A 14,689-nucleotide genomic window follows, 5' to 3' on the forward strand; every position below is an offset into this window, starting at 1 on the left:
AAATCTGTGTCTACTTTAGAGGACTAAAGATGAAAAAAAATAAATTTTTGGAAAGTAAAAACAAAGCAATAAATCTGAAGTACTAGATAAACATAATCTGGAGTCAGAGAAAATGACAAAAGGCTTATTCAGCTGTTAATATGATTTACACGTATTTCAAAAAAGCCGAGAAAAACATCTATAAATAATCTAATTCCCTTAAGAAAAGAGGGAATAGCAAAAAAATTTTGGAACTTTTTAAAGAGTTTTTGAACCTTGAACATCTGAATTTTGCACACCATATGCACTTGAAAGAATGTTTATGGGGGAAAAAGCAGAAGAGACAAAGATGTTACAAAAAATCCACAAGTGCCCAAGACCAACGCAACAGAATAGAGAGCCCAGAAATAATGCCGGCCTCCTACACCCATCAGATTTTTGACAAAGCTGACAAGAGGAATGTGGGAAGAATTCTCTCTTCAATAAGTGGGGCTGGAAGAACTGCTTAGCATTATGTAGAAGACAGAAACTGGACCCCTTCATTAAACCATATACACAAATCAACTCAAGATAAATTAAAGACTTAAATGAAAAACTTAAAATTATAAGAAACCTCGCAAGATAACCTAGGAAATACCAGTCTAAACATAGAAACTGGCAAAGACTTCATGATGAAGATACCAAAAGTAACTGCCACAAAAGCAAAAATTGACAAATGGGACCTATTTAAACAAAGAGCTTCTTTACAGCAAAGGAAACTATCAACAGAGTAAACATCCTACAGAATAAAAGAAAATGTTTGCAAACTTTGGCTCTGACAAAGGTCTAATAATCAAAACTTATTAAGAACTTAAACAAGTTTACAAGAAAAAAAAATCTCATTAAAAAGAGGGAAAAAATATGAACAGATGCTGTTCAAAAGAAGACATACATGTGCCTAATAATCATATTAAAAAAATGCTCATCACTAATCATTAGGGAAATTAAAAGGGAAACCACAATGAAATGTCACATCACACTTGTGAGAACACTACATACCCATCAGGATGGCTATTTTTTAAAAGTCAAAAAATAACAGATCCTGGCAAATTTGCAGAGATAAGGGAATGCTTATAGTCTGCTGGTGGGAGTGTAAATTAGTTCAACAACTATAAAAAGCAGTGTGGTGATTCCTCAAAGAACCAAAAACAGAATTATCATTTGACCCAGGAACCTCATAATTGGGTATATAGCCAAAGAAATATAAATTATTATATTATAGAGACACATCCACATGCATGTTCATTGCAGAACTATTCACAATAGCAAAGACATGGACAGGCCCTAAATGCCTGTCAATGGTAGACTGAATAAAGAAAATATGGTATGGTCAGATGCGGTGGCTCATGCTTGTAATGTCAGCACTTTGGGAGGCCGAGGCAGGTGGATTGCCTGAGCTTAGAAGTTTGATACCAGCCTGGGCAACATGGTAAATTCTGTCTCCATGAAAAATACATAAAGAAAAATTGGCCAGGCATGGTAATGCACACATGTAGTCCCAGTTACTTGGAAGGATGAGGGCGACGGAATTGCTTGAGCCTGGGAGGTTGCGACTAAAGTAAGCAAGTGTCATGCCATAGCACTCTAGCCTGGGCAATAAGCTTGTCTCCAAAAATAAAGTAGAATAAAAGATTTAATAAAAACAAAATATGGTACATAAACATCATGGAATACTCTGTGGCCATTAAAAAAAAAAGATCATGTCCTTTGCAATAATATGGATGAAGCTGGAGACCATTATGCTTAGAAAACTAATGCAGAGGCCGGGCGCTGTGGCTCAATGCCTGTAATCCCAGAAATTTGGGAGGCTGAGGTTGGTGGATCACCTGAGGTTGGGAGTTTGAAACCAGCCTGATCAACATGGAGAAACCCCATCTCTACTAAAGATACAAAATTAGCCACACACGGTGTCGCCCACCTGTAATCCCAGCTACTTGGGAGGTTGAGGCAGTGGAATAGCCTGAACCCAGAACACTAAGGTAGCAGTGAACCGAGATCATACCATTGCATTCCAGCCTGGGCAACAAGAGCAAAACTCCTACTCGAAAACAAAACAAAGCAAAACAAAAAAAAAAAAAAAAAAAAAAGAAAGAAAACTACTGCAGAAACAAAACCAAATGCATGTTATTATTTTTAAGTAAGAGCTAAGTTATAAGAACACGTGAACACAAAGAGGAGAATGACAGGTGCCTAGTTGAGGGTGGAGGGTGGCGTAGGGAGACCTCCTGAAACTATGGCTATGGAATAAAAGATGAAATGCTCCTGATTATTGTAAATACAAAATTGCATGCAGGATTGTGTAAAGACAATGCCAGGTTGGACTGCCAGAATGAGCCAACAGCGTTTAATGTGCTTCCCCCTGCAGAGAGCCTATGAATGGACGTGCAGTCAGGGAAGTTTCACATCACCAAGATTCCTATCCCAGAAGAGCAGATGTTCATAGCTCTGGGAATGGAACGTGACCCTCGTGGAAAGCCTATAAACGGATGCATGGGGGGGCGCCTGTCCATATGGATAAGATAGGGCTATAAACACCCTCATCTTGCCACGGCTCTTCTAGGCCTCTTTAGGGTTGAGGCATACTCCCTTCTGAGAATTTCTGGTCTAACCAGTTGTCTAACTTCACGTCCTGTTTCTATGAATTGTTTGTAACTAGCTTTTGCTGCAACTGTTACTGCTGATTAATATCTTGCTAATCATAGGTTATGGAAAGACTGTGTTCCTGTTTTAAGGCTCTGTTAGAAATTACTGATGCACACACTACATTGTCAATTCTTATCTCTGTATAGTGTACTTCTGCATACAGAAGTTATGTTAAAGAATTACTTCATTCCCATGTGACCATCTCACCTCATAATCAAATGGCCCTAAATCCCTCACTAACCTACCCCCGCCCTCACTAAACTTAATAATAAATGCTGGCATATCCAGTGCATTGTTGGCACCGCGGGACCAGAAGGCGGTGACCCCCCTGGATGCCGTTTTCACTATCTTGTGTGTGTCTATTATTTCTCGACCTGCAGATCCACCTGGGAGCAAAGAGAGAGCCCCGTTGCATTGTGAACTGCTGGCCACATCCTGCAATAGGGTGGGAGGACTCAGAGGATCAGAAAATAGACCTGTTTGGTGCTATGCTTAGTAACTCAGTGACAAAATAATCTGCACACCAAACCCCCAGGACATAATTTTAGCTGTGTAACAAGCCCACATGTGTACCGTGAACAAAAAATAAAAGCTAAAAGAAAAAAAAAATCCCTGGATGGGAGAGAGTGCAATGTAGGTGAAAGGAATAATTTTTTGCTACAGATAGCAGCCCAGGTGGGGCTGTACTCTGATTCATTTCTGTGTGCATGCAGGCAGATGAGATTATGAACAGGAGGGCCAGAACCCTAGGCTGGTGGAGTAAACAGGTTGCTGCTGCAGATTCAGTGTCCAGGGATGGGGATATGCAAGGAGACTTGTAGACACTTGTGGCTTTTTGGCAAGAAACACTTGGATCAAAAATGCTGTGGTGAAGTTTCTGAGGATGGTGCCTAGTCCTGGGAGGAGAGTGGACACGTCAATGTCTAGTGTGTGTGTTTGGGAGCAGGTGGGAATCCTGTGGTGGCAGCTGCAAGAAAAGGGGATCTGTCATCAGAGCTCTTTCCTCTAAGTTCTCAGTCTTCTGTCACCCTGAGAGAAGACCTGGAATCACAAGACAATGGGCAGTGTGACAGCCTGTGTACAGGAGAGCAGAGCCTCCCGTTCCTAAATACCCAGAGTTTTATTCCATGCCAGGCCTTTATGATATTTTATTTTTCTGACACCAAATCTGTAGTTTTCTGAACATCAAACAATTCTCCAACACCAACTCAGTGTGAAACATTTGAATTCTGACAGCACCCAAAGTCAGCACAGACCGTGATTCACGACTCAGTCCCACAACATTGTTCTCACTGCAGATGCCAGTCACAAACCCCATGGGCCCATCTATGCTTCTGAGCTACTGTTTAAAAATTGGGGACTCCCATAACCTCCCTGAAGTTCAATAATTTCGTAGAGCTACTCACAGAACTGAGCAAACACTGTAGTTATGTTTACCAGTTTCATATATAAGAGGCAGCCCAGGAAAAGCCAAATGGAAGAAATGTGTAGAACAAAGAAAAGAGATGGGGCAAGATGAAACACATAGATAATCCTGGAAAATATTTGTGATTAATAAAATTCTCCATACTTTGTGTGCTCCAGGAAGTTTATGGAAAGAAGCACTCTTCCTGTTATGACTTTTTCTTACATATCACACAGCCAGACACACAGTCTGCACAGTTTCTCCGTTTTCTCATTAAGAAAAATCAGTTGAATTTGTCTTCACTGGTCAAAATATATATATTTTTTGAGATGGAGTCTCACTCTGTCGTCCAGGCTGGAGTGCAGTGGCACAGTCTCGGCTCACTGCAACATCCTTCTCCCAGGTTGAAGCAATTTTCCTGCCTTAGCCTCCCAAGTAGCTGGGATTACGGGTGCCCACCAGGATGCCTGGCTAATTTTTGTATTTTTAGTAGACACAGGGTTTCACCATGTTGGCCAGGCTGGTCTCAAACTCCTGACTTCAGGTGATCCGCCTGCCTCTGCCACCCAAAGTGCTGGGATTACAGGTGTGAACCACCACACCCAGCTTAAAATAAAATATTTTTAAATCAAACTTTACTTAGGGTATTCTCACTCCCTCAGGCTCCTGAACTTTGAGCTACCCTCAGCCTGAGTCAACATAGAACCTCATTCTACATCCCTCCTAAGAACATGCTGATTTCAGGGTAAGACATTCTCTGATCTAAAATCTGACTTTTTCACCCTCCATTTGCCATTCCCCTCCCACCTCCTTTCTAATCTTGTGTGCTCCTCCATAGGGAAAAAAAGTCCTTTTCTGCCTACATTTTTGCAAGCCATAAAGATCTTATAGTTGGTTGTTGCTTTCTCCTGTTGCAATAACTTTTTGGAATTTATTTTTCTTACATAAATATAACGTTTTTATTTTACAAAATCTAGAAAGTGCCTCAAAACAATAACAACTTCATGATCAGTAAGACTCTCCCAGTTTCCCTTCATTTTAGCCTCAACCGCATCTGCCTGTGGGACCCCAGCTTTCCAGGGCTCTGTAGCTTCTCTCAGAATAACGGCTCCTTCAATGGCTGGGGTGAGCGGGCTGAAACATCTTCAGGGGAGTCTTTCCAGAAAAAAGTAACTGGGCCTTTGGCCGGGCGCAGTGGCTCACGCTTGTAATCCCAACACTTTGGGAGGTCGAGGCGGGTGAATCACGTGGTCAGGCATTCGCAACCAGCCTGGCCTGTAACATAGTGAAACCCTGTCTCTACTAAAAATTAGCCAGGTATGGTGGTGGGGACCTGTAATCCCAGCTACTCGAAAGGCTGAGGCAGGATAATCTCTTGAACCCAGGAGGCAGAGGTTGCAGTGAACCAAGATCCTGGCAGTGCACTCCAGCCTAGGCAACTGTGTGAGACTCCGTCTCAAAAAAAAAAAAAAAAAAAAAATCTAACTCTGCCTTTAATTACCTTCTGTTGCAGGCTTAATATTAGCCTTAGGTTCAAGTCACTAGGTTAAAGCTTTAATTTCCATGTCAGAGTTACTCACTTGATTTTGAAACTAACTGCTTGAAAAATCCAGTGAAATTACTCAAAGTGTTTACATAAGGGAAGGAAATTTTAAGCTGCTTACATTTATTTTATTTTATTTTATTTTATTTTTTTTGAGATGGAGTCTGTCACCCAGGCTGTAGTGCAATGGCACAATCTCAGCTCACTGCAACCTCTGCCACCCAGGTTCTAGCCATTCTCCTGCCTCAGCCTCCCAAATAGCTGGGACTATAGGCATGTGCCACAGCACCCGGGTAATTTTTGTATTTCTAGTAGAGACGGGGTTTCTCCATGTTGGGCAGCCTGGTCTCGAACTCCTGACCTCAAGTGATCAACCTGCCTTGGCCTCCCAAAGTGCTGGGATTGTAGGCATGAGCCACTGAAAATGGCTAAGGTGCTTGCATTTTATATCTCCATAAGAAAAGCAAATATGTCTACTTCTTTCAGAAAATATATGTATTATTTTATTATTTCTATTAAAAATAATGTAGTAAAAAATTAGTCATATGGGAACACTTGTAGAAGGTACATAAGTTGCATCACATATAATTTAGCATTAAACTAAGAAATCAAGACAACATGATATAGAACCAAGATAATCACTGTCACAAATTTACCCTGCAAAAAGAGGAACTGATGTTTTGATGAATCTATGTAACCCATAAATGATCTACCACATTTTCCTGTGGAAATATGTTCATTGTCCACAGTCAAAATGAAAGAGAGATTTTCTCTAATTTTTTTTCTTTTCTTTTTTTTTTTTTTCTTGGTAGCTAGCATTCTTTTTTTTTTTTTTTTTGAGATGGAGGATGGAGTCTTGCTCTGTCACCCAGGCTGGAGTGCAGTGGCATGATCTCGGCTCACTGCAACCTCTGCCTCCCAGGTTCAAGCAATTCTCTGCCTCAAGCTCCAGAGTAGATGGGATTACAGGCGCCAGCCACCATGCCCGGCTAATTTTTGTATTTTTAGTAGAGACAGGGTTTCACCATCTCGGACAGGCTGGTCTTGAACTGCTGACCTCGTGATCTGCTCGCCTCATCCTCCCAAAGTGCTGGGATTACAGGCATGAGACACGGTGCTCAGCCAGTAGCTAACATTCTTAATGCTAAGGCTTTAAAGAATTTTGTTTGAAATAACTCAACCATAAAAAACACACCTGAAAAAATTCCTAAGCTTACTCTGGGAAAGAAAAAGGCAAATGGGAATTATTAACAAATGGAATATATTATTAAATACCAATTTTTTGAAACTCATCTCTTTTATGTCCTTTGTAAATATTTTCTTACCTTTTAAGCCCTACTAATAAAATGCAAATAACAGTAAAAAAAACAATTGATGCAGCCGGGTGCAGTGGCTCACGCCTGTAATCCCAGCACTTTGGGTGGCCAAGTCAGGTGGATCACTTAAGACCCTAAGTTTGGGATCAGCCTGGTCCATCTCTACTAAAAATACAAAAACTAGCCAGGCGCAATGGTGCTAGCTACTTGGGAGGCCGAGGCATGAGAATCACTTCAACCCAGGAAGCGGAAGTTGCAGTGATCTGAGATCGAGCCATTGAATTACAGCCTGTGCAACAGAGGGAGACTGTCTAATAAATAAAAAAAAAATACCGGAGGTCAAAATAAGTGAACAAATCTTTTCAAGGTACACATCCAATTACCTATCCCATCCTGTTCACTTACATGCTCAGTAACCACCCTCCCAGGAGATAGTGCGCTATGCCCCAGTGAGAGCCCCAGGTGCATTTTACTTCATAAGTTTTTATGCCATCACACTGGGGTCAGTGTTTTTGTCTGTTGGAGTGTTCTTTTTTTTTTCAAAATTTTCACTATTTTTTCTTCACTATTCTCCTGCCCCACTCAAGAGAATCCAGGGGGCAGAAATTATCTGTTTTCCCCTCAATACCAGCATCTGATTGGCTGCCCAGCAATGCGTATCCAACAAATGGAAGCTAGGTTGGGTGAAGACAATCTTCATGTCTCAAAGGGTTAGCTTTTCAAAAAGAAAAAAAAAATAGTGCACCGGGAGATGCCTTTCAGCCCCAAGGCTGCCACCTGCTCCCTCGAGAGGCTACACTCCATACTTCAAGTGGTCCTATTGGAGAAAATGACCAAAGAGCTAATAGTCACTAGACACTCTAGCAGAGATAGCCATGGTGGGTATCTTGGTTTATCGCCAGAAAGTACTAAAATCCAGGCCCAGAAAAAAAAAAAAACTGAAGGATAGCTGAGGACACATCACCCAAACAGTAATCTTAACCTAAAAACATTCTGATAAGTTCTCTGGAAAAATAGAAGAAAAAGAGGCACAGATATTTTTACAATACAGTGTCAGGGGATTATTCTTTGCTTTCTTTCCAGGGGAAATATTTACAAACAGAAAACAAATTTATTTAATAGTGTTATGCAAGGCTTTTTAAAAAATGATTAATTGAGGAACATGGGGTACACTTGAGGCCCTGCTTGGGACACATGTGAAAAATGCCAGAGAAAATCGGTCCCTGTTGGGGTGTGAAAATAATTAAGTGGCAGACAGTTAGACTTTAGGAGTCTGAGAGACTGAAGAGGCTCTCGTCCCCGGATTCCTACTTCTAAGAAAAAAATCTAAACTCAAGTGCATTTTTTGGTAAATCACTACATTAGGGGAAACACAATTCAAGCTTAAACAACTATAAAGTGCCAATTAAACTCTGATTACATAATCAGGAAATTTCCACCTGACCAATTATTGAATATGGTTTTCTTCATCATGCATCTTATAAATGTGTTTTCTTCAAGCCCCTCCCATGGACCTCAAACTACAAACTATAGCTGGGTGCTCTACAATTCTTCTATAATTCTTTCATTAAATTACTTGATGGCCGGGCGCGGTGGCTCAAGCCTGTAATCCCAGCACTTTGGGAGGCCGAGACGGGCGGATCACGAGGTCAGAAGATCGAGACCATCCTGGCTAACACGGTGAAACCCCGTCTCTACTAAAACTACAAAAAAACTAGCCGGGCGAGGTGGCGGGCACCTGTAGTCCCAGTTACTCGGGAGGCTGAGGCAGGAGAATGGCATGAACCCGGGAGGCGGAGCTTGCAGTGAGCCGAGATCCGGCCACTGCACTCCAGCCTGGGCGACAGAGCGAGACTCCGTCTCAAAAAAAAAAAAAAAAAAAAAAAAAAAATTACTTGATATTGTTGCAGTGACTCCCATATGGTTTTTTTTTTTTTTTTTTTTTTTTTTTTGAGACGGAGTCTTGCTCTGTCGCCCAGACTGGAGTGCAGAGGCCCGATCTCGGCTCACTGCAAGCTCCGCCTCCCGGGTTCACGCCATTCTCCTGTCTCAGCCTGCCCAGTCGCTGGGACTACAGGCGCCCACCACCACGCCCGGCTAATTTTTTGTATTTTAGTAGAGTCGGGGTTTCACCGTGTTAGCCAGGATGGTCTCGATCTCCTGACCTCATGATCCGCCCGCCTCGGCCTCTCAAAGTGCTGGGATTTTTTTTCTTTTCTTTTTTTTTTTTGAGAGTCTTGCTCTGTCGCCCCAGCCGAAGTGCCGTGGCGCGATCTCACCTCACTGCCACCTCCGCCTCCCAGGTTCAAGAGATTCTCTCTCCTCTGTCCCCGGAGTAGCTGGGACTACAGACAGTTGCCATCACATCCAGCTATTTTTTGTGTTTTTAGTAGAGATGGGGTTTCCCCATTTTGGCCAGGCTGGTCTTCAACTCCTGACCTCAAGTGATTCGCCCACCTCCGCCTCCCAAAGTGCTGGGATTATAGGCGTGAGCAACCGGGCCCGGCCCCGTACATTTTTAATAGGAGAAAAGAAAAACTGTGAACCCCAGGGACCAAAGCTCTTTCCATTCATGAACCCGCAGCCCGAGTCAAGAATCTCCCCCTGTCGACCCTCCCCTCGTCCCTGCGCAATCTGGGAGAGACGCGGCGCTGCGGGTGCAGAGCTGCCCAGAGAGGGCTCCAGGCCAGGGCACAGTCACCGCGCAGGGAAGAGACAGGACGGCCGGGGCCTGGCCGTCAGCTTAGCCAACATGTTATGGCTGAAGGGGACAGAGGCCGAGCTGGGCAAGAAAAACTCGGGAAGCAGATTTTGAAGCTGACTGTGGGAGGCCTGAGTCCCGCCACAGCCATTTCCCAGCCAAGAGAGGCGGTGACTGAGCAGGCTACCCAGCCTGGGAAACTGTGCTTTTTCCGTGAAACTGTGCAATCCACTGATCATAAGATTCCACTCCTGAAGCCACGCCACTGGAGCCTCAGATTCCAACCCGAGAGTTGAACAGATTCTTAACATCCTCTCAGCTAGAGTCTGCTTAAGCCTGCTCAGTTCCCCGGGGAGGGGCGACCAGCACCATGGCTGTGGCTGCCTGCTGTCTAAGCCTTTTGAGCTCCTTGGAGGAGGGACAGCAGCCAGCACTGAGACTCCCAATTGCCTACAAGGCTAAGCTCCCTGGGCACGGGAAGGGCAGCAGCAATTTCTAGAGCTCCTGGCTGCATTTTTTTCCCTGCTAGAGTCAGGGAGGCTAGACAACTTGGTCTCAAGAGGTGTCCCCCACAGCCCAACACACTGGCTGTGGCAGACTGCAGCCAAAGTGTCTCTTTAGGCCTGACCCTGACTCATCCCTCCTCACTGGGCAGGGCCTCCCTGCAGGAACTCCAACAACTCCAGCCAGGGGCTCAGGGACATAACTCTGATCTCCCTGGGCCTGAGCCCCTAAGGGGAGGGGTGGCTGCAGTCTCTGCGGACCAGCAGACTTAGCCTTTCCTCCTGCTAGTTCTGAAAAATGCAGGCAGCCCAGATGAGTGGGTTTCCCCCCAGTGAAACACTCCCCTCTACCAAGGAACAAAGTGCTTCATTAAATGGGTTCTCCTCCCCATGCCACTCAACTGGATGAAACCCTTCAAGAGGGGTTGTCAGACACCCTATACAGAAGCAATCCTACTGGCATCAGGTTGGTGCCTCTTGAGGTCAGAGATTCCAGAGGAAGGAGCAGACACTCTTCTTTGCTATTCTTCACTCTCCTTGATTGACATCTCCAGGAACAGGAGTGAACCTGTTGTCCTGAATAGGGCCTAAAGTGATCCCCCAGCAAACTGCAGCAGCCCTACAGAAGAGGGACCTAACCACTGAAAGAAAATCAAACAAACAGAAAGCAACAACAACAGCATCAACAACAAAAAAGTACCGACAAAAACCCATCCAAAGCCAGGCATGGTGGCTCACACCGGTAATCTCAATACTTTGGGAGGCTGAGGCAGGCAGATCACTTGAGGTCAGGAGTTCAAAACCAGCCTGGCCAACATGGCGAAAGCCCCATCTCTACTAAAAAATACAAAAATTAGCCAGGCATTGTGTTGCATGCCTGTAGTCCCAGCTACTCAGGAGTCTGAGACACGAGAATCACTTGAACCTGGGATGCGAAGGTTGCACTGAGCTGAGATTGTGCCACTGCCCTCCAGCCTGGGTGACACAGTGAGACTCTGTCTCAAAACAAAACAAAACAAAACAAAAACAAAAACAACAATTCAATTGTCAGCAAACTCAAAGATCAAAACTAGACAAGTTCATGAAGATGAGAAAGAATCAACAAAAGAACGCTGAAAGGCCAGAGTGCTGCTTTTCCTCCGAGTTATCAAAATGTCTCTTCAGCAAGGGCGCAGAACTGGACAGAGGATGAGATGGATGAATGGACAGATGTAGGCTTCAGAAGATGGGTAATAAACTCTGCTGAGCTAAAGGAACATGTTCTAACCCAATTCCAAGAAGCTAAGAACCTTGATAAAAGGTTAGAGGAACTGCTAACTTAGAATAACCAGTTTAGAGAGGAACATAAATGATCTGATGGAGGTGAAAAACACAGCATGAGAACTTCATGAAGCATACAAAAGTATTTGTAGCCGAATTGACCAAGCAGAAGAAAGGACATCAGAGTTTGAAGACCACCTTGCCAAAATAAGGCATGCAGACAAGATTAAACAAAACATAATAAAAAGGAACAAGCAAAGCCCTTGAGAAATATAATGTTCTGTGCAGGAAACACATGAGGGGAGAAGAAAAGACACACACTTGCAATACCTTTAAGGGTAAACAAGCTTTATCCCAGGTAAATGGCAATGCATCTATAATAAGAAAATTGATATAATAAGAACATTGCAATGGGAAGGGGAGAAGAGAAAAAAATCCTCCATACACTCGCCAGACTATGGAGGATTCATCAGCAGACCAGGAAGCAACAGTCTGGACTCCAGAGTCCGACACCCACTCACCAGACCAAGATTCACCACCACACCAGGAAACAACAGCCTGGGCCCAAGAGTCAGCCACCCGTCCCAGCATAGACAAGGAGAGGTCTTTGAAGCTTTGGTGCAGTCCAGGATCCTAGCTCCTTTTATAACAAGTTGTTTGGCATGAGGCCCAGTTGCAACTGGGCTCTTTGCAACTGGGCTCAAGGAACACAAAAAGGTCAACGTGTTTTTTTTTGCAATTGGCTATTGTTTTTCAATAACTAACATATAGGAATAGACTAAAGTAGAGATTTCTCCAAAACAATCTGCGCCCCGAGTTCTCTTTGCCCAGCTTGGCCTCAGTCCCATTCAGCCAGAAGATGGCAGCTGCACTGACAGCCAGGCCCCCAGGCGTCCTGTCTCTTCACTGCACTGTGACTGTGCGCTGGCCTGGAGCCCTCTCTGGGCAGCTCTGTACCTGCAGCCTAGCGTCTCTCCCAGATTGTGCAGGGACCAGGGGAGGGTCAGCAGAGGAATGCCTCAAGCGGCTTACATAACCTGTTCCAGGACTTGATGACCATTGTGTGTGTCCACATTCAGTTGAGTTCAAATTTAATATTTAACTTTTCCTCCACAAATTCCCCTGTCTTGATGAATCACCTCTGTCTAGACAAGATGAAGCCCTTAGGCTGTTACACAACCTCCGCCTCCTGGGTTCAAGCGATTCCCCTGCTTCAGCCTCCGTAGCACCTGGGACTACAGGTATGTACCACCACACGTGGCTAATTTTTTGTATTTTTATTAGAGATGAGGTTTCACCACGTTGGCCAGGCTGGTCTTGAACTCTTGACCTCAAGAGATCCACCCACTTTCGCTTCCCAAAGTGCTGGGATTACAAGCATGCACCAGCGGACTGGCCCTAAATGATTTCTGTCTCCTGTAACAGTTTGAAATTACTTAAAGGTTGTTTCAAATTGAAAAAATAAAAATAATATAGATAAAATAAAATATAAACAGTTAAAAAATTATATTAGATTACAAAATATATATGTAAATCTCGAGAGGTCAAAAATGACAAATTTGATCTTTTATAACGTTTTATCAAAATTACCTTTAGTATTGACAATACATTATTGCCAAAGTAAAAGTTGATTTTCTCTTGAAAAAAAGTTTTATGTATTATTAATATGAGAGCAAAATACTTCTGTTCACCTTTTGAATACATTCAACGAGAGAGAGAGTAAAGAAAAGAGAATTTTCCCAGGCTCTGGGGTGGGCTTGGCTCAGCTCAGGGAGGAAGCCCTGCCTGAAAAGGCTGCAGCTTAGGCTGTCACTCTTTCTTCACTCAGCCCAGCGTCTGATCACATCTACTGTCACTCCGGGCCTAAGGGGGCGGGGTCTTAAGCATTATCCAATCAGGGACGGCGGGCTGGAAACCGTCCAATCAGAAAGGCAGCTGGAGCGAAGAGGGCGGTTTCCGGGTTTGGTGAGGCCTCTGTCTCTCGCCGTAGTCAGAGCTCTAGGTCTAGTTCTCACTACTCCTGGACGCTCAGGCTGTGTGGTCCTGTGTCCTGCAGGTATTGGGAGATCCACAGCTAAGACACCGGGACCTCCTGGAAGCCAAAAATGGTGAGAGTGCCGATCCGACATCCCGAGAGAGGAGAGGGACTGGTTGGAACCGGTGAAAAGTGGCTGTGGCGGGACTCAGGCCTCCCCGCAGTCAGTTCCACAATCTGCGTCCCCAGTTCTTGCCCAGCTCGGCCTCAATCCCGTTCAGCCATAAGATGGCAGCTGTGCTGACAGCCGGGCCCCCGGGCGCATTGTCTCTTCACTGCGCGGTGACTGTGCCCTGGCGTGGAGCCTTCTTTTTTTTTTTTTTTTTGGAGACGGAGTCTCGCTCTGTCGCCCAGGCTGGAGTGCAGTGGCCGGATCTCAGCTCACTGCAAGCTCCGCCTCCCGGGTTCACGCCATTCTCCTGCCTCAGCCTCCCAAGTAGCTGGGACTACAGGCGCCCGCCACCACGCTCGGCTAGTTTTTTGTATTTTTTAGTAGAGACGAGGTTTCACCGTGTTAGCCAGGATGGTCTCGATCTCCTGACCTCGTGATCCGCCCGTCTCGGCCTCCCAAAGTGCTGGGATTACAGGCTTGAGCCACCGCGCCCGGCCTGAGTGGAGCCTTCTCTGGGCAGCTCTGCACCCGCAGCGTGGCGTCTCTCCCAGATTGTGCAGGGACCAGGGGAGGTTGGGCAGGGGAGAATCCCGACTCGGGGTGCGGGTTCATGAATGGGAAGAGCTTTGTTCCTTTGGGTTTACAGTTTCTCTTTTCTCCTATTAAAAATTTATGGGGTCGGACGCGGTGGCTCACGCCTGTAATCCCAACGTTTTGGGAAGCCGAGGCGGGTGGATCACTTGAGGTAAAGAGGTGTTAGGACAACAAAGTTCCTCTTAAATGACTTAACTTTCTGGTCATAAGTTGTAAAAGTTGTAAATCAACCCTACCCCTTCTTCTTCCCCCTTTTCCTTTTCTCGCAAGTCGCCCATTTACCTTATTTGGAAAAAGTTTCGGTCTAAGCTTACCGGGATCAGCTTAGAGTGTGCGGTCTGATCCCAGACAACAGGGGAGGGAAACAAAAACAGGAACTGCATTAGGGTTCAAAACCCCTTCCTGGCTGGGCACGGTGGCTCAGGCCTGCAATCCCAGCACTTCGGAGGCCGATGCGGGTGGATCACGTGGTCAGGAGTTGTAGACCAGCCTGGCAAACGTGGTGAAACGCGTCTCTACTAAAAATACGAAAACTATCTGGGTGTGGTGGCTCGTGCCT

General features: G+C 44.9%; 1 protein-coding gene across 1 annotated transcript in view; it reads left to right on the forward strand.

The window, feature by feature from the left end:
* Positions 1-13,324: 13,324 nt before the first annotated feature.
* LOC103234249 (uncharacterized) overlaps positions 13,325-14,689 on the forward strand; it is an 80,231-nt gene continuing 78,866 nt past the window's right edge. Inside the window, 1 exon segment of the mRNA XM_073016757.1 lies at positions 13,325-13,497. Coding sequence (XP_072872858.1) covers positions 13,495-13,497 — 3 coding nt within the window. The 5' untranslated portion in view covers positions 13,325-13,494.

Source organism: Chlorocebus sabaeus, chromosome 6 (genome assembly GCF_047675955.1).
Source record: "Chlorocebus sabaeus isolate Y175 chromosome 6, mChlSab1.0.hap1, whole genome shotgun sequence".
In the NCBI taxonomy this organism is placed as follows: Eukaryota; Metazoa; Chordata; class Mammalia; order Primates; family Cercopithecidae; genus Chlorocebus; species Chlorocebus sabaeus.